The sequence below is a fragment of the Mesoplodon bidens genome (genome assembly GCF_964165515.1).
Source record: "Mesoplodon bidens genome assembly, chromosome: 10".
NCBI classification, from domain to species: Eukaryota; Metazoa; Chordata; class Mammalia; order Artiodactyla; family Ziphiidae; genus Mesoplodon; species Mesoplodon bidens.
The window spans coordinates 38,307,185-38,330,088 of record NC_138172.1 but is presented as its reverse complement, the minus strand read 5'-3'; the positions used below and the strand labels follow the sequence as shown (position 1 = coordinate 38,330,088).

Sequence of the window (22,904 nt, the reverse complement as noted above, 5' to 3'; positions counted from 1 at the left end):
CGTTATCCGCAACGGGAGAGGCCACAACAGTGAGAGGCCTGCATACCGCAAAAAAAAAAAAAAAAAAAGGAATACAAATTGGAAAAGAAGAAGTAAAACTGTCACTGTTTGCAGATGACATGATTCTATACATAGAGAATCCTAAAGATGCCACCAGAAAACTACTAGAGCTAATCAATGAATTTGGTAAAGTTGCAGGATACAAAATTAATGCACAGAAATCTCTTGCATTCCAATACACTAATGAGGAAAACTCTGAAAGAGAAATTAAGGAAACATTCCCATTTACCACTGCAACAAAAAGAATAAAATACCTAGGAATAAACCTACCTAGGGAGACAAAAGACCTATATGCAGAAAACTATAAGACACTGATGAAAGAAATTAAAGATGATACCAACAGATGGAGAGATATACCATGTTCTTGGATTGTAAGAATCAATATTGTGAAAATGACTGTACTACCCAAAGCAATCTACAGATTCAATGCAATCCCTATCAAATTACCAATGGCATTTTTTACGGAACTAGAACAAAAAATCTTAAAATTTGTATGGAGACACAAAAGACTCCGAATAGCCAAAGCAGTCTTCAGGGAAAAAAACGGAGCTGGAGGAATCAGACTCCCTGACTTCAGACTATACTACAAAGCTACAGTAATCAAGACAATATGGTACTGGCACAAAAACAGAAACATAGATCAATGGAACAAGACAGAAAGCCCAGAGATAAACCCATGCACCTATGGTCAACTAATCTATGAAAAAGGAGGCAAGGATATACAATGGAGAAAAGACAGTCTCTTCAATAAGTGGTGCTGGGAAAACTGGACAGCTACATGTAAAACAATGAAATTAGAACACTCCCTTAACACCATACGCAAAAACTCAAAATGGATTAGAGACCTAAATGTAAGACCAGACACTATAAAACTCTTAGAAGAAAACATAGGAAGAACACTCTTTGACATAAACCACGGCAAGATCTTTTTTTTAATCTTTTTTTTTCTGTACGTGGGCCTCTCACTGCTGTGGCCTCTCCCGTTGCGGAGCACAGGCTCTGGATGCACAGGCCCAGCGGCCATGGATCACGCGCCCAGCAGCTCCGTGGCATGTGGGATCTTCCTATACCAGGGCATGAACCCGTGTCCCCTGCATTGGCAGGCGGACTCTCAACCACTGTGCCACCAGGGAAGCCCGCAAGATCTTTTTTGACCCACCTCCTAGAGTAATGGAAATAAAAACAAAAATAAACAAATGGGACCTAATGAAACTTCAAAGCCTTGGCACCACAAAGGAAACCATAAAGAAGACGAAAAAACAACCCTCAGAATAAGAGAAAATATTTGCAAACGAATCAACGGACAAAGGATTAATCTCCAAAATATATAAACAGCTCATGCAGCTCAATATTAAAAAAAAACAAACAACCCAATCCAAAAATGGGCAGAAGACCTAAATAGACATTTCTCCAAAGAAGACATACAGATGGCCAAGAAGCACATGAAAAGCTGCTCAACGTCACTAATTATTAGAGAAATGCAAGTCAAAACTACAGTGAGGTGGGAATCGGGAAGATGGCGGAAGAGTAAGATGGGGAGATCACCTTCCTCCCCACAGATACACCAGAAATACATCTACACGTGTAACAACTCCTACAGAACACCTACTGAACGCTGGCAGAAGACCTCAGACCTCCCAAAAGGCAAGAAACTCCCCACGTACCTGGGTAGGGCAAAAGAAAAAACAGACAAAAGAATAGGGACGGGACCTGCACCAGTGGGAGGGAGCTATGAAGGAGGAAAGGTTTCCACACACTAGGAAGCCCCTTCACGGGCGGAGACTGTGGGTGGCAGAGGGGGAAAGCTTCAGAGCCACGGAGGAGAGCGCAGCAACAGGGGTGCGGAGGGCAAAGCGGAGAGATTCCCACACAGAGGATCGGTGCCGACCGGCATTCACGGCACTCACCAGCCCGAGAGGCTTGTCTGCTCACCCGTCGGGGTGGGCGGAGCTGGGAGCTGAGGCTTGGGCTTTGGTCGGGGCGCAGGGAGAGGACGGCGGTTGTCAGCGTGAACACAGCCTGCAGGGGGCACCACTGCTAGCCGGAAGGGAGTCCGGGGAAAAGTCTGGACCTGCCGAAGAGGCAAGAGACTTTTTCTTCTCTCTTAGTTTCCTGGTGCGCAAGGAGAGGGGATTAAAGAGCGCTGTTTAAAGGAGCTCCAGAGACGGGTGCGAGCCGCGGCTAACAGCACGGACCCCAGAGACGGGCACGAGACGCTAAGGCTGCTGCTGCCGCCACCAAGAAGCCTGTGTGCGAGCACAGGTCACTATCCACACCTCCCTTCCGGGGAGCCTGTGCAGCCCGCCACTGCCAGGGTCCCGGGATCCAGGGACAACTTCCCCGGGAGAATGCACGGCGCGCCTCAGGCTGGTGCAACTTCACAACAGACTCTGCCGCCTCAGGTTCGCCCCGCATCCGCACCCCTTCCTCCCCCCGGCCTGAGTGAGCCAGAGTCCCCGAAGCAGCTGCTCCTTTAACCCTGTCCTATCTGAGCGGGAACAGACGCCCTCAGGCGACCTACACGCAGAGGCAGGGACAAATCCAAACCTCAGCCCCCGGAGCTGCGCAAAAAAAGAAGAGAAAGGGAAACCTCTCCCAGCAGCCTCAGAAGCAGCGGATTAAAGCTCCACAATCAACTTGATGTACCCTGCATCTGTGGAATACATGAATAGACAACGAATCATCCCAAATTGAGGAGGTGGACTCTGAGAGCAAGATTTATTATTTTTATCCCTTTTCCTCTTTTTGTGAGTGTGTATGTGTATGCTTCTGTGTGAGATTCTGTCTGTATAGCTTTGATGTCACCATTTGTCCTAGGGTTCTATCCATCCATTTTTTTTCTTTGTAAAAAAATTTTTTCTTAATAATTATTTTTTATTTTAATAACTTTATTTTATTTTATCCTTTCTTCTTTCTTCCTCTCTTTTCTTTTCTTTCTTCCTCTCTCTCTCTCTCTCTCTCTCTCCCCGCCCCCCCCCCCACTTTTATTCTGAGCCTTGTGGATGAAACGCTCTTGGTGCTGCAGCCAGGAGTCAGTGCTCTGCCTCTGAAGTGGGAGAGCCAACTTCAAGACACTGGTCCACAAGAGACCTCCCAGCTCCACATAATATCAAACGGCGAAGATCTCCCAGAGATCACCATCTCAACACCAGCACCCAGCTTCACTCAACGACCAGCAAGCTACAGTGCTGGACACCCTATGCCAAACAACTAGCAAGACAGGAACACAACCCCAACCATTAGCAGAGAGGCTGCCTAAAATCATAATAAGTCCACAGACACCCCAAAACACACCACCAGACGTGGACCTGCCCACCAGAAAGACAAGATCCAGCCTCATCCACCAGAACACAGGCACTAGTCCCCTCCACCAGGAAGCCTACACAACCCACTGAAACAACTTTAGCCACTGGGGACAGACACCAAAAACAATGGCAACTATGAACCTGCAGCCTGCAAAAAGGAGACTCCAAACACAGCAAGATAAGCAAAATGAGAAGACAGAAAAACACACAGCAGATGAAGGAGCAAGATAAAAAAACCCACTGACCTAATAAATGAAGAGGAAATAGGCAGTCTACCTGAAAAAGAATTCCAAATTATTGATAGTCAGGATGATCCAAAATCTTGGAAATAGAGAAAATGCAAGAAACATTTAACAAGGACAGAAGAACTAAAGATGAAACAAGCAACGATGAACAACACAATAAATGAAATTAAAAATACTCTAGATGGGATCAATAGCAGAATAACTGAGGCAGAAGAACGAATAAGTGACCTGGAAGATAAAATAGTGGAAATAGCTACTGCAAGCAGAAGAAAAAAAGAATGAAAAGAACTGAGGACAGTCTCAGAGACCTCTGGGACAACATTAAATGCACCAACATTCGAATTATAGGGGTTCCAGAAGAAGAAGAGAAAAAGAAAGGGACTGAGAAAATATTTGAAGAGATTATAGTTGAAAACTTCCCTAATATGGGAAAGGAAATAGTTAAGTCCAGGAAGCACAGAGAGTCCCATACAGGATAAATCCAAGGAGAAACACACCAAGACACATATTAATCAAACTGTCAAAAATTAAATACAAAGAAAACATATTAAAAGCAGCAAGGGAAAAAAACAACAAATAACACACAAGGGAATCCCCATAAGGTTAACAGCTGATCTTCCAGCAGAAACTCTGCAAGCCAGAAGGGAGTGGCAGGACATATTTAAAGTGATGAAGGAGAAAAACCTACAACCAAGATTACTCTACCCAGCAAGGATCTCATTCAGATTTGATGGAGAATTTAAAACCTTTACAGAGAAGCAAAAACTGAGAGAGTTCAGCACCACCAAACCAGCTTTACAACAAATGCTAAAGGACCTTCTCTAGGCAAGAAACACAAGAGAAGGAAAAGATCTACAATAACAAGCCCAAAACAATTAAGAAAATGGGAGTAGGAACATACATATCGATAATACCTTAAATGTAAATGGATTAAATGCTCCAACCAAAAGACACAGGCTGGCTGAATAGATACAAAAACAAGACCCATATATATGCTGTCTACAAGAGACCCACTTCAGACCTAGAGACACATACAGACTGAAAGTGAGGGGATGGAAAAAGATATTCCATACAAATGAAAACCAAAAGAAAGCTGGAGTAGCAATTCTCATATCAGACAAAATAGACTTTAAAATAAAGACTACTAGAAGAGACAAAGAAGGACACTACATAATGATCAAGGGATCGATCCAAGAAGAAGATATAACAATTGTAAATATTTATGCACCCAACATAGGAGCACCTCAATACATAAGGCAAATACTAACAGCCATAAAAGGGGAAATCGACAGTAACACATTCATGGTAGGGGACTTTAACACCCCACTTTCACCAATGGGCAAATCATACAAAATGAAAATAAATAAGGAAACACAAGCTTTAAATGACACATTAAACAAGATAGACTTAATTGATATTTATAGAACATTCCATTCAAAAACAACATAATACACATTTTTCTCAAGTGCTCATGGAACATTCTCCAGGACAGATCATATCTTGGGTCACAAATCAAGCCTTGGTAAATTTAAAAAAATTGAAATTGTATCAAGTATCTTTTCCGACCACAATGCTATGAGACTAGATATCAATTACAGGAAAAGATCTGTAAAAAATACAAACACATGGAGGCTAAACAATACACTACTTAATAACGAAGTGATCACTGAAGAAGTCAAAGAGGAAATCAAAAAATACCTAGAAACAAATGACAATGGAGACACGATGACCCAAAACCTATGGGATGCAGCAAAAGCAGTTCTAAGAGGGAAGTTTATAGCAATACAATCTTACCGTAAGAAACAGGAAACACCTCGAATAAACAACCTAAACTTTCACCTAAAGCAATTAGAGAAAGAAGAACAAAAAAACCCCAAAGTTAGCAGAAGGAGAGAAATCATAAAGATCAGATCAGAAATAAATGAAAAAGAAATGAAGGAAACGATAGCAAAGATCAATAAAACTAAAAGCTGGTTCTTTGAGAAGATAAACAAAATTGATAAAGCATTAACCAGACTCATCAAGAAAAAAAGGGAGAAGACTCAGATCAATAGAATTAGAAATGAAAAAGGAGAAGTAATGACTGACACTGCAGAAATACAAAGGATCATGAGAGATTACTACAAGCAACTCTATGCCAATAAAATGGACAACCTGGAAGAAATGGACAAATTCTTAGAAAAGCGCAACCTGCCAAGATTAAATCAGGAAGAAACAGAAAATATGAATAGACCAATCAAAAACACTGAAATTGAAACTGTGATTAAAAATCTTCCCACAGGGCCTCCCTGGTGGCGCAGTGGTTGAGAGTCCGCCTGCCGATGCAGGGGATACGGGTTCGTGCCCTGGTCTGGGAGGATCCCATATGCCGCGGAGCGGCTGGGCCCGTGAGCCATGGCCGCTGGGCCTGCGCATCCGGAGCCTGTGCTCCGCAACGGGAGAGGCCACAACAGTGAGAGGCCCGCATACCGCAAAAAAAAAAAAAAAAAAAAAAAAATCTTCCCACAAACAAAAGCCCAGGACCAGATGGTTTCACAGGCGAATTCTATCAAACATTTAGAGAAGAGCTAACACCTATCCTTCTCAAACTCTTCCAAAATATAGCAGAGGGAGGAACACTCCCAAACTCATTCTACGAGGCCACCATCACCCTGATACCAAAACCAGACAAGGATGTCACAAAGAAAGAAAACTACAGGCCAATATCACTGATGAGCATAGATGCAAAAATCCTCAACAAAATACTAGCAAACAGAATCCAACAGCACATTAAAAGGATCATACACCATGATCAAGTGGGGTTTATTCCAGGAATGCAAGGATTCTTCAATATACACAAATCAATCAACGTGATACACCATATTAACAAATTGAAGGAGAAAAACCATATGATCATCTCAATAGATGCAGAGAAAGCTTTAGACAAAATTCAACACCCATTTATGATAAAGACCCTGCAGAAAGGCATACAGGGAACTTCCCTCAACATAATAAAGGCCATATATGACAAACCCACAGCCAACATCATCCTCAATGGTGAAAAAATGAAAGCATTTCCACTACAATCAGGAACAAGACAAGGTTGCCCACTCTCACCACTCTTATTCAACATAGTTTTGGAAGTTTTAGCCACAGCAATCAGAGAAGAAAAGGAAATAAAAGGAATCCAAATCGGAAAAGAAGAAGTAAAGCTGTCACTGTGTGCAGATGACATGATACTATACATAGAGAATCCTAAAGATGCTACCAGAAAACTACTAGAGCTAATCAATGAATTTGGTAAAGTAGCAGGATACAAAATTAATGCACAGAAATCTCTGGCATTCCTATACACTAATGATGAAAAATCTGAAAATGAAATCAAGAAAACACTCCCATTTACCACTGCAACAAAAAGAATAAAATATCTAGGAATAAACCTACCTAAGGAGACAAAAGACCTGTATGCAAAAAATTATAAGACACTGATGAAAGAAATTAAAGATGATACAAATAGATGGAGAGATATACCATGTTTTTGGATTGGAAGAATCAACACTGTGAAAATGACTCTACTACCCAAAGCAATCTACAGATTCAATACAATCCCTATCAAACTACCACTGGCATTTTTCACAGAACTAGAACAAAAAATTTCACAATTTGTATGGAAACACAAAAGACCCAGAATAGCCAAAGCAAATTTGAGAACGAAAAACAGAGCTGGAGGAATCAGGCTTCCTGACTTCAGACTATACTACAAAGCTACAGTAATCAAGACAGTATGGTACTGGCACAAAAACAGAAATATAGATCAACGGAACAAGATAGAAAGCCCAGAGATAAACCCACGCACATATGGTCACCTTATCTTTGATAAAGGAGGCAGGAATGTACAGTGGAGAAAGGACAGCCTCTTCAATAAGTCGTGCTGGGAAAACTGGACAGGTACATGTAAAAGTATGAGATTAGATCACTCCCTAACACCATACACAAAAATAAGCTCAAAATGGATTAAAGACCTAAATGTAAGGCCAGAGACTATCAAACTCTTAGAGGAAAACATAGGCAGAACACTCTATGACATAAATCACAGCAAGATCCTTTTGACCCACCTCCCAGAGAAATGGAAATAAAAACAAAAATAAACAAATGGGACCTAATGAAACTTCAAAGCCTTTGCACAGCAAAGGAAACCATAAACAAGACCAAAAGACAACCCTCAGAATGGGAGAAAATATTTGCAGATGAAGCAACTGACAAAGGATTAATCTCCAAAATTTACAAGCAGCTCATGCAGCTCAATAACAAAAAAACAAACAACCCAATCCAAAAATGGGCAGAAGACCTAAACAGACATTTCTCCAAAGAAGATATACAGACTGCCAACAAACACATGAAAGAATGCTCAACATCATTAATCATTAAGAGAAATGCAAATCAAAACTACAATGAGATATCATCTCACACCAGTCAGAATGGCCATCATCAAAAAATCTAGAAACAATAAACGCTGGAGAGGTTGTGGAGAAAAGGGAACACTCTTGCGCTGCTGGTGGGAATGTGAATTGGTAGAGCCGCTATGGAGAACAGTATGGAGGTTCCTTAAAAAACTACAAATAGAACTACCATATGACCCAGCAATCCCACTACTGGGCATATACCCTGAGAAAACCATAATTCAAAAAGAGTCATGTACCAAAATGTTCATTGCAGCTCTATTTACAATAGCCAGGAGATGGAAACAACCTAAGTGTCCATCATTGGATGAATGGATAAAGATGATGTGGCACATATATACAGTGGAATATTACTCAGCCATAAAAAGAAACAAAATTGAGCTATTTGTAATGAGGTGGATGGACCCAGAGTCTGTCATACAGAGTGAAGTAAGTCAGAAAGAGAAAGACAAATACTGTATGCTAACACATATATACGGAATTTAAGAAAAAAAATGTCATGAAGAACCTAGGGGTAAGACAGGAATAAAGACACAGACCTACTAGAGAATGGACTTGAGGATATGGGGAGGGGGAAGGATAAGCTGTGACAAAGCGAGAGGGTGGCATGGACATATATACACTACCAAACGTAAGGTAGATAGCTAGTGGGAAGCAGCCGCATAGCACAGAGAGATCAGCTCAGTGCTTTGTGACCACCTAGAGGGGTGGGATAGGGAGGGTGGGAGGGAGGGAGACGCAAGAGGGAAGAGATATGGGAACGTATGTATATGTATAACTGATTCACTTTGTTATAAAGCAGAAACTAGCACACCATTGTAAAGCAATTATACCCCAATAAAGATGTAAAAGAATAAATAAATAAAATAAAATAAATCAAAATAAATGGAAAAAAAACTACAATGAGGTATCACCTTACACCAGTTAGAATGGGCATCATCAGAAAATCTGCAAACAACACATGCTGGAGAGGGTGTGGAGAAAAGGGAACCCTCTTGCACTGTTGGTGGGAATGTAAATTGATACAGCCACTATGGAGAACAGTATGGAGGTTCCTTAAAAAACTAAAAATAGAATTACCATATGATCCAGCAATCCCACCACCTAGCATATACCCAGAGAAAAACGTAATTCAAAAAGACACATGCACCCTAATGTTCACTGGAGCACTGTTTACCATAGCCAGGTCATGGAAGCAACCTAAATGCCCATCGACAGACAAATGGATAAAGAAGATGTGGTACATATATACAATGCAATATTACTCAGTCATAAAAAGGAACAACACTGGGGCATTTGTTGAGACGCGGATGGATCTAGAGACTGTCATACAGAGTGAAGTAAGTCAGAAAGAGAAAAACAAATATCGTATATTAACGCATATATGTGGAACCTAGAAAAATGGTACAGATGAACCAGTTTGCAGGGCAGAAATTGAGACACAGATGCAGAGAATAAACGTAGGGACACCAAGGGGGAAAGTGGCAGGCGGCTAGGGGTGGTGGTGGGCTGAATTGGGTGATTGGGATTGACATGTATACACTGATGTGTATAAAATTGATGACTAATAAGAATCTGCTGTATAAAAAAATAAACAAAATAAAATTCAAAAAAAAGATTACAGTAAAAAAAAAGAATAAAATAATGGCCTTTGCAGCAACATGGATGGATCTAGAGGTTATCATACTAAGTGAAGCAAGTCAGACAGAGAAAGACAATTTATCATATGACCTCACTTATATGTGGAATCTAATTTTAAAAATGATACCAAATGAACTAATTTACAATACAGAAACAGACTCACAGATCTCAAAATCAAACTTATGGTTACCAAAGGGGAAATGTAAGGGAGAAGGATAAATCAGGAATTTGGGATTAACACACACACATCACTATATATAAGGTAGATAATCAGCAAGGTCCTACTGTATAATACAGAGAACTCTACTCAATATTCTGTGATAACCCATCTGAGAAAAGAATATGAAAAAGAATGAATATATGTATATGTATAACTGAATCACTTTGCTGTACACCTGAAACACAACATCGTAAATCAACTATACTCCAGTATAAAATTTTGTAACGTAAAACAAACTCCCAAAAAACTCTCACTTTTCAAACAGCTCTTTGTTGCTATGTTATATTATTGTAAAGGTTAATTAAGTTATTAAAAAGATATTCTAAGCTTGTTTCTAAAGCTGATCACTGTAATCTATCCTTGGATGAAAATTAGGTGCCCATAATGTATAACCAGGGGATAATACATACAAGGAAAAAAAAATCATTTAGAGCTTCCCTGGTGGCACAGTGGTTAAGAATCCTCCTGCCAATGCAGGGGACACGGGTTCGAGCCCTGGTCTGGGACGATCCCACATGCCGCAGAGCAACTAAGCCCATGCGCCACAACTACTGAGTCTGCAATCTAGAGCCTGCGAGCCACAACTACTGAAGCCCGTGCTCCTAGAGCCTGTGCTCCTTGACAAGAGAAGCCACCGTAATGGAAGTCTGCACACCAAAGTGAAGAGTAGCCCCTGCTTGCTGCAACCAGAGAAAAGTCTGCGCGCAGCAACGAAGACCCAACGCTGGCAAAAATAAAATAAATAAATTTGTTTAAAAAAATCATTTAAAAGAATGTGTCCAACCTAGATAAAAGGCCTCTTATCAGGTATTCTCAAGTACATCAGGCACAAAGAAACTGAAGGGAATCAACTTCCAAGAATTAAGGTACTTTTACCCTAATTACTAGAAGTGCCCAATGGAGGACTTCCTGAGCCCTGATGTCAGTCTTCCCCTCCTCCGACCCTTACAAGTGCTGACCCTTTATTTCCAGTTTGCAGCAAGACGGTTAGCTCATTGTCAACACCACTGGGGACACCTTCTGTACTACTCCTTTGTGGCAAGTTCTCTGGCATTAACACCTTGTTGGGAGACTACTTTAGAAGAGATAACATCTAGGGACTTCCCTGGTGGTCCAGTGGTTGGGACTCCGTGCTCCCAAGGCTGGGCGCCCAGGTTCAATCCTTGGTTAGGGAACTAGATCCCACATGCCGCAACTAAAGATCCCGAATGCAGCAATGAAGATCCCACGTGCAGCAACAAAGACCTGGCGCAGCCAAATAAGTAAATTAACATTAAAAAAAAAAAAGAAGAGATAACATCTAAAGTTGTAAGTACAGGGCTTCCCTGGTGGCGCAGTGGTTGAGAGTCTGCCTGCCAATGCAGGGGACACGGGTTCGAACCCTGGTCTGGGAGGATCCCGCATGCCGCGGAGCGACTGGGCCCATGAGCCACCACTACTGAGCCTGCGCGTCTGGAGCCTGTGCTCCGCAACGGGAGAGGCCGCGACAGTGAGAGGCCCGCGCACCGCGATGAAGAGTGGCCCCTGCTCACCACAACTAGAGAAAGCCCTCGCACAGAAAGGAAGACCCAACACAGCCAAAAATAAATAAATAAATAAATTTATAAAGTTGTAAGTACAAATCTTGATTAAATTGCACGGTGGATTTTGACAGGGAAACGAAACTTTTAGATAGCTAACCATTGCTCCAGTGGAAGCTGCTGTGTCCTTGGAAATGGCTGCTCCAACGAGGGCTATCTTACAGGCAGGAGCCATTCCTCCAGCGGAGACTATTATCCCAGGGAAAAATGCACCCAAGGGTAAGGAGAGACTTCCGATATATTCAGGAGCTCCTCTGTACTCTGAGTTACCCAATGGGCCCATTTTCAGCCCAGCTAGCACCCGCAGAGGAGTAAGTTACTAACCAACTGCCTCTAGGGCTCTGCCTCTAAGAGAAATTTATAATAAAAATCAAGAAACAATAAGAGGGCTTCCCTGGTGGCGCAGTGTTTGAGAATCCTCCTGCCAATGCAGGGGACATGTGTTCGAGCCCTGGTCCGGGAAGATCCCACATGCCACGGAGTGACTAAGCCTGTGTGCCACAGCTACTGAGCCTGCGCTCTAGAGCCTGCGAGCCACAACTCCTGAGACTGCATGCCACAACTACTGAAGCCTGTGAGCCTAGAGCCCGTGCTCTACAACAAGAGAAGCCACCTCAATGAGAAGCCCGCACACTGCAACGAAAGGGTAGCCCCCGCTCGCTGCAATTAGAGAAAGCCCACATGCAGCAACGAAAATCCAATGCAGCCAAAAATAAATAAATTAAAATAAATAAATTTTAAAAAAAGAAATAAGAGTTCATGTGCTTTTTTCAATGTCCAATTTAAGTCTGGCAGAAGTTGGAAAGTTTTTCTGACGATTCTAAGCTTTCCACAAAGAAGTTTACTTGGTTAATGACCTCACCAGGGGGGATTTACAAATCTTATCCAACTGCTGCACCCCAGAGAAAGAACAGCATATAATACTGGCAGCCTGAGACCAACAGGGCCACACAGTGTACTGCTTGGGGAACAAAGCTGTCCCCGAGGCAGACCCACAGTGGAATTACTAAATAAATTCTATTCATAGGGATAGATGGGACCATATGATTAATTGTTTAATAAAGGCTATAAAAATGTTTTCAGTAAAACCTGTCAATTACGAAAAAGTAAAAAAAGTCCAACAGGAATTAAACGAAAATCTGACAGTATTTCAAGAAAGGTTAATAGAAACTTTTTAAAAGTATATGAATGTGGCTCCCTCCTCTTGGGAGGGACAGGCCCTTTTGGCTATGCATTTCATAGCCCAGTCTGCCCCAGACAACAGGCACAAAATTCAAAAAGCAATGGCCGGACTTCCCTGGTGGCACAGTGGTTAAGAATCCGTCTGCCAATGCAGGGGACACGGGTTCGAGCCCTGGTCCGGGAAGATCCCACATGCCATGGAGCAACTAAAGCCCCTGCGCCACGACTACTGAGCCTGCATTCTAGAGCACGCAAGCTACAACTACTGAAGCCCGCACACCACAACTACTGAAGCCTGTGCACCTAGAGCCTGTGCTCCGCAACAAGAGAAGCCACTGAAATGAGAAGCGTGTGCACCACAACGAAGAGTAGCTCCCGCTCTCTGCAACTAGAGAAAGCCCGCGTGCAGCAACGAAGACCCAACGCAGCCAAATAAATACATACATTTTTAAAATAAATAAATATGTGGTAAAAAGCAATGGCCGGTCCTCAGACACCTATAAGCGACTTGCTCCAATTGGCTTATTCAGTTTTCAATAATAGGAATACAACCTAAAAGATTAAATGCACCCAAAGAGATATACAAAAGGTCCAAATGATGGCAGTAACTTGGTCCTCTGAAAAACCACTAAAGGGGAGGCTGGGCTTTCTGGGCCAATCTGGCCATGGTAAACCACAGGGCCCGTGGGTACCGAGACAAAACCAGTGTACCCTACATGGACAAGGGGGCACTGAAGGAAAGATTGTGATCAATGTACCCTTTGCAAATAGCCAGGGCACTGGCAGAGGGAATGCCCCAGACGCCAGAAAGTGACAGGGACCCCTCAGCCTTTTGATGGTTTTACAATTGAAAGACTGAGGGGGGCCCAAGGCCAAAAGGGGATCCACCTAGAGATACCATCTACATAACTAGTGTCAAGCCTCAAACTTTGGGTGGTAATTGACGTGGTGAGCCACTTGATAAAATTTCTCATAAACACCAGTGCAACCCTTTCAGTCTTAACCCAAGACTGAAAGCCTTAACAACCATAGGAAATATGTAATGGGAGTGTCAAGAAAGAGACAGGGGCACACTTTCCTGGAACCCCTTTTGTGCAACGTCAATGGCTGGTCGTTTTTACATTCCTTTTTGTTTGTGCCTGATTGTCCTCTCTCTTTAATGGAAGGGACTTATTAACTAGATTAGGGGACACTCTGTTTCTCGAGGGACAAGGAAGCCACCCTTATCACTAAATGATATTAACAACAACAAAAAAAGAAAAACAGAGTAAATCTATAACTAAAATAAAAGTCTCAATAAACCCCAAAGTATAAAACATTAAGGCTCCGGGACTAGCCAAAAGCAAACAGATTGAGGCCTCAAGTAACTGCCTTCCAGATTTGTAAAATGTTTTGAAAAACTGGTTTGGGTCTCCAAGATTATGGCTACAATCTCTTTTAATAACTCTTCTAATGCTTATTGCTGTATTTCTTTCTTTTTTTCTTAAATAAACTTATTTATTTTATTTATGTATTTATTTTTTTGGCTGCATTGGGTCTTCGTTGCTGCACGTGGGCTTTCTCTAGTTGCAGAGAGCGGGGGCTACTCTTCATTGTGGTGCGCAGGCTTCTCATTGTGGTGGCTTCTCTTGTTGCGGAGCACGGGCTCTAGGCATGTGGGCTTCAGTAGTTGTGGCTCATGGGCTCTAGAGCACAGGCTCAGTAGTTGTGGTGCACGGGCTTAGTTGCTCCTTGGCATGTGGGGTCTTCCCAGACCAGGGATTGAACCTGTGATCCCTGCCTTGGCAGGAGGATTCTTTTTTTTTTTTTTTTTTTTGTGGTACGCGGGCCTCTCACTGCTGTGGCCTCTCCCGTTGTGGAACACAGGCTCCGGACGCGCAGGCTCAGCGGCCATGGCTCACGGGCCCAGCCGCTCCGTGGCATGTGGGATCTTCCCGGACCGGGGCATGAACCTGTGTCCCCTGCATCGGCAGGCGGACTCTCAACCACTGTGCCACCAGGGAAGCCCGGCAGGCGGATTCTTAACCACTGCACCACCAAGGAAGTCCCTGCTGTATTTCTTTCAATTTGTATCTTTTATAAACTCATCCTCCGATGCTTAACGTCCACAAGGGCTAAAAGAATAATGCTAACCAGAGGGGCCTGGGCTTCTGGTTCTCCTAAAAGAGAAGGGACAGTCAGCCAGGTGTTTTACTTCTTCCCCAGGCAGGCCTACATTCCATCTCAGCAGAAAGTAGTTAATGATAGGTTGTCACCCCTTACACCCCTTTAAGCACAAAGGGTAAACACCTGGCGGCGGGAATGATACGGACAGAGTAAAAGGACAAAGTAGGTGATTAAATAGTTAATCCCAGTAAGTGATTGTAAGTAAAGAAAAAAGTATGGGAGACCCCTGTAAGTTAATGATCACTCAAGAAAGCAGGTTTGCTTAACCACAAAACCATGCAACAGAAGCATGAGACATGCCACAAAACAACAAAACAATGGTGGAATGAGACCCACATCCTGCCCAGTGAGCTCAGGTTAATGATTCCTAGGACATACGAGCACTAAAAACAAACATATAAGGAAAGGGTGACATTATACTAAAACTTGAAATGATTTATCATGTTAGTGTATGTTACCGCCTTTTTGCTCATTTCCATTGCGCCATGACAGTCCTGGTTTGACCACGTAGGAACAAGAAAACTCCCCACCCGACTTGGAAAAGGAATTGATGATGGAAGCTTGATGTCTCCTCAATAATGAGGAAGAAGGTGGTCTTCTCACCCTCCCCATTCTTCCTTTGATTATAAAACTATAGCTCACCATGTTCTCCAGATGGCACCCTCTAACCCACCCCCTTGTAAGCCTCTCAAGTGTCCTACTCTAATAAGTCACTTCTTATCTATCACTTTGCCCCTCCCTGAATTCTTTCTGCTCTAACGAACGGGAGCTACTCGGACCACGCACTGCCCACCCCCCAACCAATGCATTTCTGCGGTTTCATCAGTAGATTGTCTTTACTGCTCCGGGGCAAGCAGACCCATGTTTGGTTCAGTAACACCCTCACCCAAGCCCCACTGAAGTGGCGGCCAGATCTGAGCTGTGCCTAAGAGGCACCCCATCCCTACAGAGTAAACATATGTGTTTACTGCACCAGGACATGCTCCTCTGGTCGACCTGATAAGCGACTCTCTGGACTGCCTCCGGCTCCAGGGCGCTCATCAACCTTCTAGGTCCAGGCAGTCAAGTCCCAAATTTTGCAGCTTCCCCACCATCCCCTCTCTCAGTTCTCTGGGTTAGCCCAGGCCTCCGGCCAACTTCCTAGTCCAGTCCAGGCAAGGATCAGGGCTTAGAGAGGGGGCTGGCTTCCTGCTCCGTCTGGCCTGTTTGTCCATCACAACAGACAACTTGGGTAGAGAGGCAATGAGGAAACCAACCAAGGCCGGGATGTGCGGACCAGGTGCGGGCGGGGAGCGAGGGCTCCGGGCAAGCGGGCGGCGCACTCAAGTTAGGCGCACACGTGGCCGCTGACTCCTTGGGCATGTGCCGGTCACGGGGAGAGTTGCGGGTGGCACCAGACTGGTCGAGGCAGGAGTCTCTACCCCAGGACTCTTAGGGACACCGACGGGAACCCACACAGGGCCCCAGCTCAACGTTCCTCAGTTGCCCAGAGCCCCCCACTTACCTCCTCCGCTGCGCTGGCCGCCTCTGCGGGGCGCGCTGCCTTTTCGGGCGCGGGGCATGCCGGGAATCGGGCGCGACGGGGCGCTGGGTCAGGGACCCGGCGGGCGGGGGCTCCAGACCAGCGAGTCGCCGGCCAATGCGCTGAGTTGAGACTTGGGCAGACGACGGGAGCCACACGCCACGCGCGCCACCATCTTCGCGAGGCGCCCCGCCCTGCCAAACTTGTCGAAGCACCCCGCCCTGCTAAATGGGTGGCCGGGAAGGCGAGTTCCTGGTCTCTCGGTTCATGGAACCTCTCCATGCGGCCGAAACTACTATTCCCAAGGTGCTGCGCGCGGATTACCGCCCCCCCCGGCTGGGCGCAGAGCACCTTGGGAATTGTAGTCAGCTCCCGGGACCCACAGGCCCACGACGCTCTAGCTGAACTATGCACCCACCATGCCTTGCGGCGTTTTCCCCCCACACCCCCACCCCCCTCGCCCAACACGTGTAGTCGTTAACTCTGTAGCTGCCCACGACGCAGGACCGGCATCTCTGGGTACTTGCAGCGGGCGCTCGCGACAGGAAGAGGGTGGGTTTGGTGGAATCGGGGAACAGCCAAACCTCAAGCAGTGAAAGAAAAAGTAACTTTATGATGAAAGCAGATTACAGACAACAGCTTAGCACTTACAGATCTTAGCCAAGATCTCCTCAGGGGCCCACCTGCCCCTGGACGGGTCTCCTGTGACCTCTCCATGGACGCAGTGAGGTGTAGGACAGAGCCCTGGGCTGGCAACCTTAACCTTCTGGAACACCGACTCTTCCTGGGGCTGCTTTCTTGTCAGGAGGGATCAGGTGATCTCAGAGGGCCTCTAGTTTTAAAACAGTATGGTTTTTTCTGGCCTCTTCCACTCCCCAGAGATCCCATGGGAAGTGGGGTGTGTGCATGGGAGAAGTGACTGTAAGCTAAATAGAACTAGAGTGGGACAAAGTCCTCCCTCCAGGACTGGAAAGATGGCAGCAGGAACATGAAGGTCAGAGGCAGGTGACTCCTGGCTTTATGTTGCTTCTTCAGGCCTGGGCTCCTGGCAGGTAGCGCCAGCCCAGCCCCAGTAACAACGGCAGCTGAAGGACTCCCAGTCTCCAGGGCTGCCATCTGGCTCCAGGTGCAGAAAGACTTCCAGTTGTCCTGGGTCTTGCCAAGCACAACGGCCATGGCCATGGCACCGCTGGTGACTGCAGGCCATGGCTGCCCTGGTCACATTGATCACATAAGGGCCCAGGGTGCTCACTAGGTAGTCATGGAGATGCCAGCACTCCTCCTGAGGAGAGGGAAGGGATGTATCAATGCTTCTGCTCCATGGCCCTGACATGGTCTTTCCCCATCTCTGGGACCCCAGCATGGGCTGTGTGGCAGGCTGGAGGGGGCAATGATCACCTCAGAACTGGAGAAGCTCAGGTCCCCCCAGAGCACCACGCCGGCTGCCCCCAGTGCAGCGCTCACACCAATGGTCTGCACAAGTTCATCCTGGAGGCAGAGAGCGGCTAAGCCAGGGCTGGGCTGGCCAGCTCCATCTGGCCCCACCTCCACCTTCAAGAACTTTCATGGCTCACTGCCATGATCCGATTCCACCCCTAGAGGAAGGTCCCTTGGCTCTGAGCCTCTGAGTGGCTTCTCAGGCCCTCAGAGAATGTCAGGCCTCCCGAGTCAGACCCCTAGACTTCAGTTTTCACTCACCTGGGACAGGAACCTCCCAGAGCTCCGGTGTGTGAGGCGGGCATAGGCCAGGACAGGCAGGGGATGTGGGTGCCCAGCGAGGGCCACACGGAAGGCCTCCTCCAGGCGGTATCGGACAAATGCGTGGTGGTGAGCAGGTGGTAACCTGGGTGGGAGGTATATGCTGGGGAAGAGGGCGCTGGAGGTGGCCCAGAGCCAATGCAGTTGCGTGTTGCGGGCAAGGGTGGCTGCATGGCAGTGGCCCGTGTAATTGGAAGCTCTACCATGCCAGCCATTGCCACAGGCCGGGAAGCGATAGAAGCCCCAGAGCCCATGGGGCCGCAGTGCCCGGCCTAGCCACAGTGTGTCCTCCATCAGTGCACGGGCTGCCTGTTCAAAGCCGATACGGGCCTTGTAGAGCTGCTCCTGGGGATCCAGGTTAGGGAATACCCGCTGTGCCCAAGCCCAGGAGGCTGTCTGATAGACCTGGCGGCGGCCCCAGTTCCCAGCCCAGAGTGGACACCATTCCTCCCAGTCCAGTACTGCCAGGCCAGCGAAGCCAGGTTGCAGACTGTGGCGGATCTGATAGGCAGCCCATGCCAGGTGGCGGTCAAGGGGCACAGCCTGGGGGATGCCCCCGTTGTGAGCTGTGCCCCTCGGCCCAAAGTAGGGATAGAAGCCGAGCTGGTTCTTGTAGAAGATGGTGACATTCTGGCCGTGGAAACGCTGGCCACGGTTGGATGCAATGCCCAGGGCCTCTAGTGGCAGGTGCACGCCAAAGCGGGCCTTACAGTGTGCTGAGGGCACGTTCCATAGCACCAAGAAGGGGTGTTCAGGGGCTTGCAGCAGGGGCTGGCCACATCTCAAGCACAGGGCCACCCCTAGCACCAGGGCCAGGCCTAGCTGCATGGTCATGCCCCAGGGATGGAAACCTGCAGGAGAGAAGGGGTGTGAGCTTAGACTGCATGGCCATGGCCACACCTTCCACACAGCAGAGAAAGCTGGGAAAACTCCTCTAGCTCCTCTTCACAAGAAAGGGAGGTGCATAAAGCCTGGTTCCCAAGGGGTCTCATAGGCCTCTCAGAGCAGCCACAACCCAAGCTGGCTTGGGCAGCTCCCCTTCTGTATTGTCCATCTCTGCCATGGCACCACCGTGCCCTCTGACACCTCCCCCACCTACAGCTTTCACAAGTCCCCTTCTTTCCTCTGCCCATTTTGTTTCCTGCCCCAAGAACACTCAGCCCCCACCTTGCCTGGCTTAATTTCTACTCAGCACTCAGGTCTCTGCTATGACATCACCTGCCCTGGGAGGTCTCCCAGATCTCCAAGCAGAGTGAGGAAACTTGAGCTCCCGCTGTCCCAGCATGGATCCTGCCACAGTATGCCTGCCCTGTCCCTTGGGTTGAGACCCTATCTGTCTAGTTCCCCACTGCCTGTGCCCAGTCCAGGGCCTGTAACACAGCAGGTGCTCAGTGAATGGTGATAAGTGAATGTCTCCTTGTCCCCTGGGCCTGGCAGAGTGAGAGAGGTAAAAGGCAGGTGTCCCTCCACCCATGGCCCTAAGGCCGAGGTGGATCTGAGGGCCCCTGCAGGGACAGAGGACCTAAGACAAGGCTGGGAGATGAAGGTGGGGGTCAACAAATACACTGTCACAACCACACCCAACAGAAGCCTTTATTCAGCCACACTGACAGCTCTGAGCCACAGCCATGGCGCCATCTCCACTGGCACTCAGGAGACATGCCTAGGCTGAAGCTGCCCTCAGGGGCTAGAAGCTGAGGGATGGCCAGTGGGCTGAGGCTGGTACTGTCCTGAGCAGTCAACTGACCCAGAAAGACAGCATCTTGCCCTGGGTAGCCCTCAGATGTCTTTCTCCATCCAGAATATGGGGCGTCTTCTCAGGTCTTGGTATTGAGTCTCCAGCAGGCTTTGTGGAGGGGGCCCTCCTGGAGGTGGGGGTGGGGTGGTCAAGGGCTCAGGCAGGGGTGGGGGTGGCGGCAATGATGACCCCTTGGGGGCTCTTGGGGCAGCTTGGGCAGTCAGGCTAGGGGCCTTGCAGGGTGGCCGGGGAAAGGAGGCCCTGGGGAAGGCACTGAGCAGGGTGGCAGGCAGCCACCGACTGGTGAAGACCAGGCCCTGCACAGGCTCACCCAGCTGGTAGCCCAGGTGGGCGTAAAAGTGCAGCTGGTCATGGGTGGTGAGGTGTAGCCGGCGGAAGCCCCGGGCCTGAGCAAAGGCTTCGAGGCCCTCCATGAGGCGGCGGCCAAAGCCCCGGCCCCGCAAGGCTCGGGCCACCACCACCGTCTCCACTAGGAGGCTCTGGGGCCGGTCCAGCACCCGTGACAGGCGGGCATGGCCCACCACAATGGGGGCTGCCTCTGGCGTGGGACGGGTGCTCAGCAGCATCAAGCAGAGGGGGAAGGCATCGGAGGACTGGCCCAAGGAGTGCAGGCGGGAGGCGCGGCTGCGGGGCCACTGCTCATTGATGAGGTCGGCACAGGCATCCAGGAGCTCAGGTCGGCAATGCACAGGCTCCAGGGTCAGCTCAGCCAGGTTGGGGGCTGGGGTCTCCTCTGGCTGGCGTGCGGGATCCAGGGTCAACTCAGTTGAGCCAGGACTGAGGGTCATCTCTGGATGGCATGCAGAACCCAGGGTCAACTCAGCTAGCCTGGGGCTCAGGGTCAGATCTGGCTGGTGTGTAGGATCCAGGATCAGCTTGGCCAGGTTGGATCTCAGGGTCACCTCTGGCTGGCATGCAGGATCCAGAGTCAGTTAGGCTGGAGTGGTACTCAGGATCAGCGCCACCTGGTGTATAGGGTCTAGGGTAGGGGTCAGCTTGGCTGGGCCAGGGCTCAGTCAGCTCTCGCCTACATGTGGGATCCAGGCTCAGCTGCCAGGCTGGGAGCCAAGGTCATCTCCTGCTGGGTTCCAGGTGGCTCAGTGCCAGGCTGGGAGTTAAGGCCACAGTCTCCAGGCAGTGGTATCTCCTGAGACCAGAAGGGTGCTCCTCCTGTGGACAACAGCCATGCTGGGCTGTGCCAGAAGGGAGGATGGGGCTGGGGCAGGGAGTGGCTGACAGAGTGCTAAGGAGGGCCACGCATCCTGGAACTGGTGGGCTGCACCTTGTCCCCATACTCACCTGATGGCAGGTGACCTGGAGGATCCCATCCCCTATACCTGGGGGACCTGACTCAGGTGGAGAGCAGAGGGGATGGATCCTGGGTGCTCTGCCTTACACTGGATGGAGGCTGAGGGCTAAAGGCTAGGGCAGAACTCAAGACTCCAGGCCCCAGCCTGCTCTGACTACTGCTTTGTCCTCCTCTACATCCAGCCCTACACCATTGCAGCTGGCTGGCCATCAGACAGAGCATACAAACTAGACACCACTACCCCCTGCTTAAACGCTGTATTCCCTTCGGAGGGAACACAGCTTCCCTAGGAACTTCCCTGTCCCACCCTTCTCCCTACTCCAGGTCCCAGCCTTTTTGACCACCTGGGCCATGCCTGCCACCTAACCAATATTGGGGTGCCATTCACCCACCCATCAGGCTCAAATTTCCCCTCCCTGGACTGCCTTCCCTACCAGGGGCACAGAGTCCATGTCTCCCTCCCCAACACTGCCCAGCTCAGGACACTTTGACTGGGCATGGACCCAACTGCCCCTCAGAAAGGGTCTGGCTCACACAGCAATGTGGCTCCTGCAGGCCTGGTTCCCCACTGGCCTGTTTCGTAGCCACCCTAGCTAGATAAGAACCACAACTTCCTTCCTACATCCACAGGGGTGTCCAACGGCTACCAGGTTGGGGGCTCAGACCTCCTGACCCCGAACTCCATTGTGTGCCCATCCTACCCCAGGCTCTGCTGGCAGGAGGGTCAATGCTGGGGGATTTCTAGCGATAGGTGGCCGCTGGGCCCCACCCTTCTACTTACCTGTTCCAGAGAGGATGCCCTGGCTCCCCTTCCCCACCTCCCCAGGAAGGCCCCGTGAGCTTGAGGCCAATTCCACACTGATCAGTAACAGGTAGCCCCCTCCCCTCATACCACATCCCACTCAGAGGGCTATAAGCCCCTCACCTGCATCAGCCACCTCCGCAGCAGCTGCACCCCTGGACCAGGAGAGAGGAAACCCCAGGATCCGCCCCTGAGCCTGGAGCCCCAGACTTCCCCCTCAGGCTTAACCCCTTCTGTGCCGACCCCACCCACTGTGGGTGGTGCTCCCGGGTCCACAGAGAGAGGCGGCAGTCTCTCCTGCCTCGGTTTCCCCCTTCCTCCCACTGGGTGACAAACCGTGGAGTTTGGGGGTGGGGGCTTCGGGAGCTTGACTCTGGGCGGCTGTGGCTCGGCATGCTCTGGGAGGGAACGACAGACGCAAAGAGGGCGTGCGGGGCGGCTTAGTCACTTGAGAACTGTACGCGCGGAGCGGACGGGGAGAGCGGGGGACAATGAGGACGAATACGCCGCGCATGGGGAGGGGGCAGTACTAACATGCTGACGCCTGGCTCCGTGATGCTCCGTGTCCTCGCTCCACACGGATCTGTATCTCGCTGTCTCTGGCTCGGACCTCTCCGGCCCCCGGCGCTCCCCCCCTAGCGGTGAGGCGGACGCACTGCAGCCGTCACGGCCCGCGGAACACCATCAGGTCCCGGTCTTCGGGGCGGCCAACCCCCGTCCCCGGCCCCTCGCGTCATAACGCCGACCCGACGCAGACTGGATCTCTGCCCTGGCTCTACCTCTGCCCCTCCCGCCCTTGCTTATCCAGGCCCAGCTCCCTGTGAGCGCGAACCGAGCGCCGGCTCCATTACCGGTGGGCTGGGCTTCCATCTTGCCTTGCCCCGCCCCGCCCCGCCCCGCCCCAGACTCAGATAGG

At 48.7% G+C, this 22,904-nt stretch overlaps 2 protein-coding genes across 7 annotated transcripts in view; both read right to left on the bottom strand.

Annotated features, from left to right (window-relative positions):
* Window positions 1-16,560, bottom strand: part of IFRD2 (interferon related developmental regulator 2) — a 36,362-nt gene extending 19,802 nt beyond the window's left edge. Inside the window, exon 1 of one of the 2 annotated variants that reach the window (XM_081245237.1) lies at window positions 16,343-16,560. In XM_081245237.1, coding sequence (XP_081101363.1) covers window positions 16,343-16,400 — 58 coding nt within the window. In that variant the 5' untranslated portion in view covers window positions 16,401-16,560. The remainder of the gene's footprint in view (window positions 1-16,342) is intronic. The other variant, XM_081245236.1, reaches the window with a different exon arrangement.
* Window positions 16,561-16,953: 393 nt separating this feature from the next.
* HYAL3 (hyaluronidase 3) lies at window positions 16,954-22,815 on the bottom strand. Of its 5 annotated transcripts, XM_081246718.1 has the most exons (5): window positions 22,523-22,815; window positions 18,829-18,969; window positions 18,059-18,203; window positions 17,759-17,848; window positions 16,954-17,642 (listed from the first exon to the last, which is right to left on the bottom strand). In XM_081246718.1, exons 2-5 carry the CDS (start codon window positions 18,849-18,851, stop codon window positions 17,379-17,381), a joined length of 522 nt encoding a protein of 173 aa, XP_081102844.1. In that variant the 5' UTR covers window positions 18,852-18,969; window positions 22,523-22,815; the 3' UTR covers window positions 16,954-17,378. The 5 variants fall into 5 exon arrangements, with proteins under 5 accessions (XP_081102844.1, XP_081102842.1, XP_081102845.1 ...); XM_081246716.1 differs by having other exon boundaries at window positions 18,059-18,969; XM_081246719.1 differs by lacking the exon at window positions 18,829-18,969.
* Window positions 22,816-22,904: the final 89 nt, after the last annotated feature.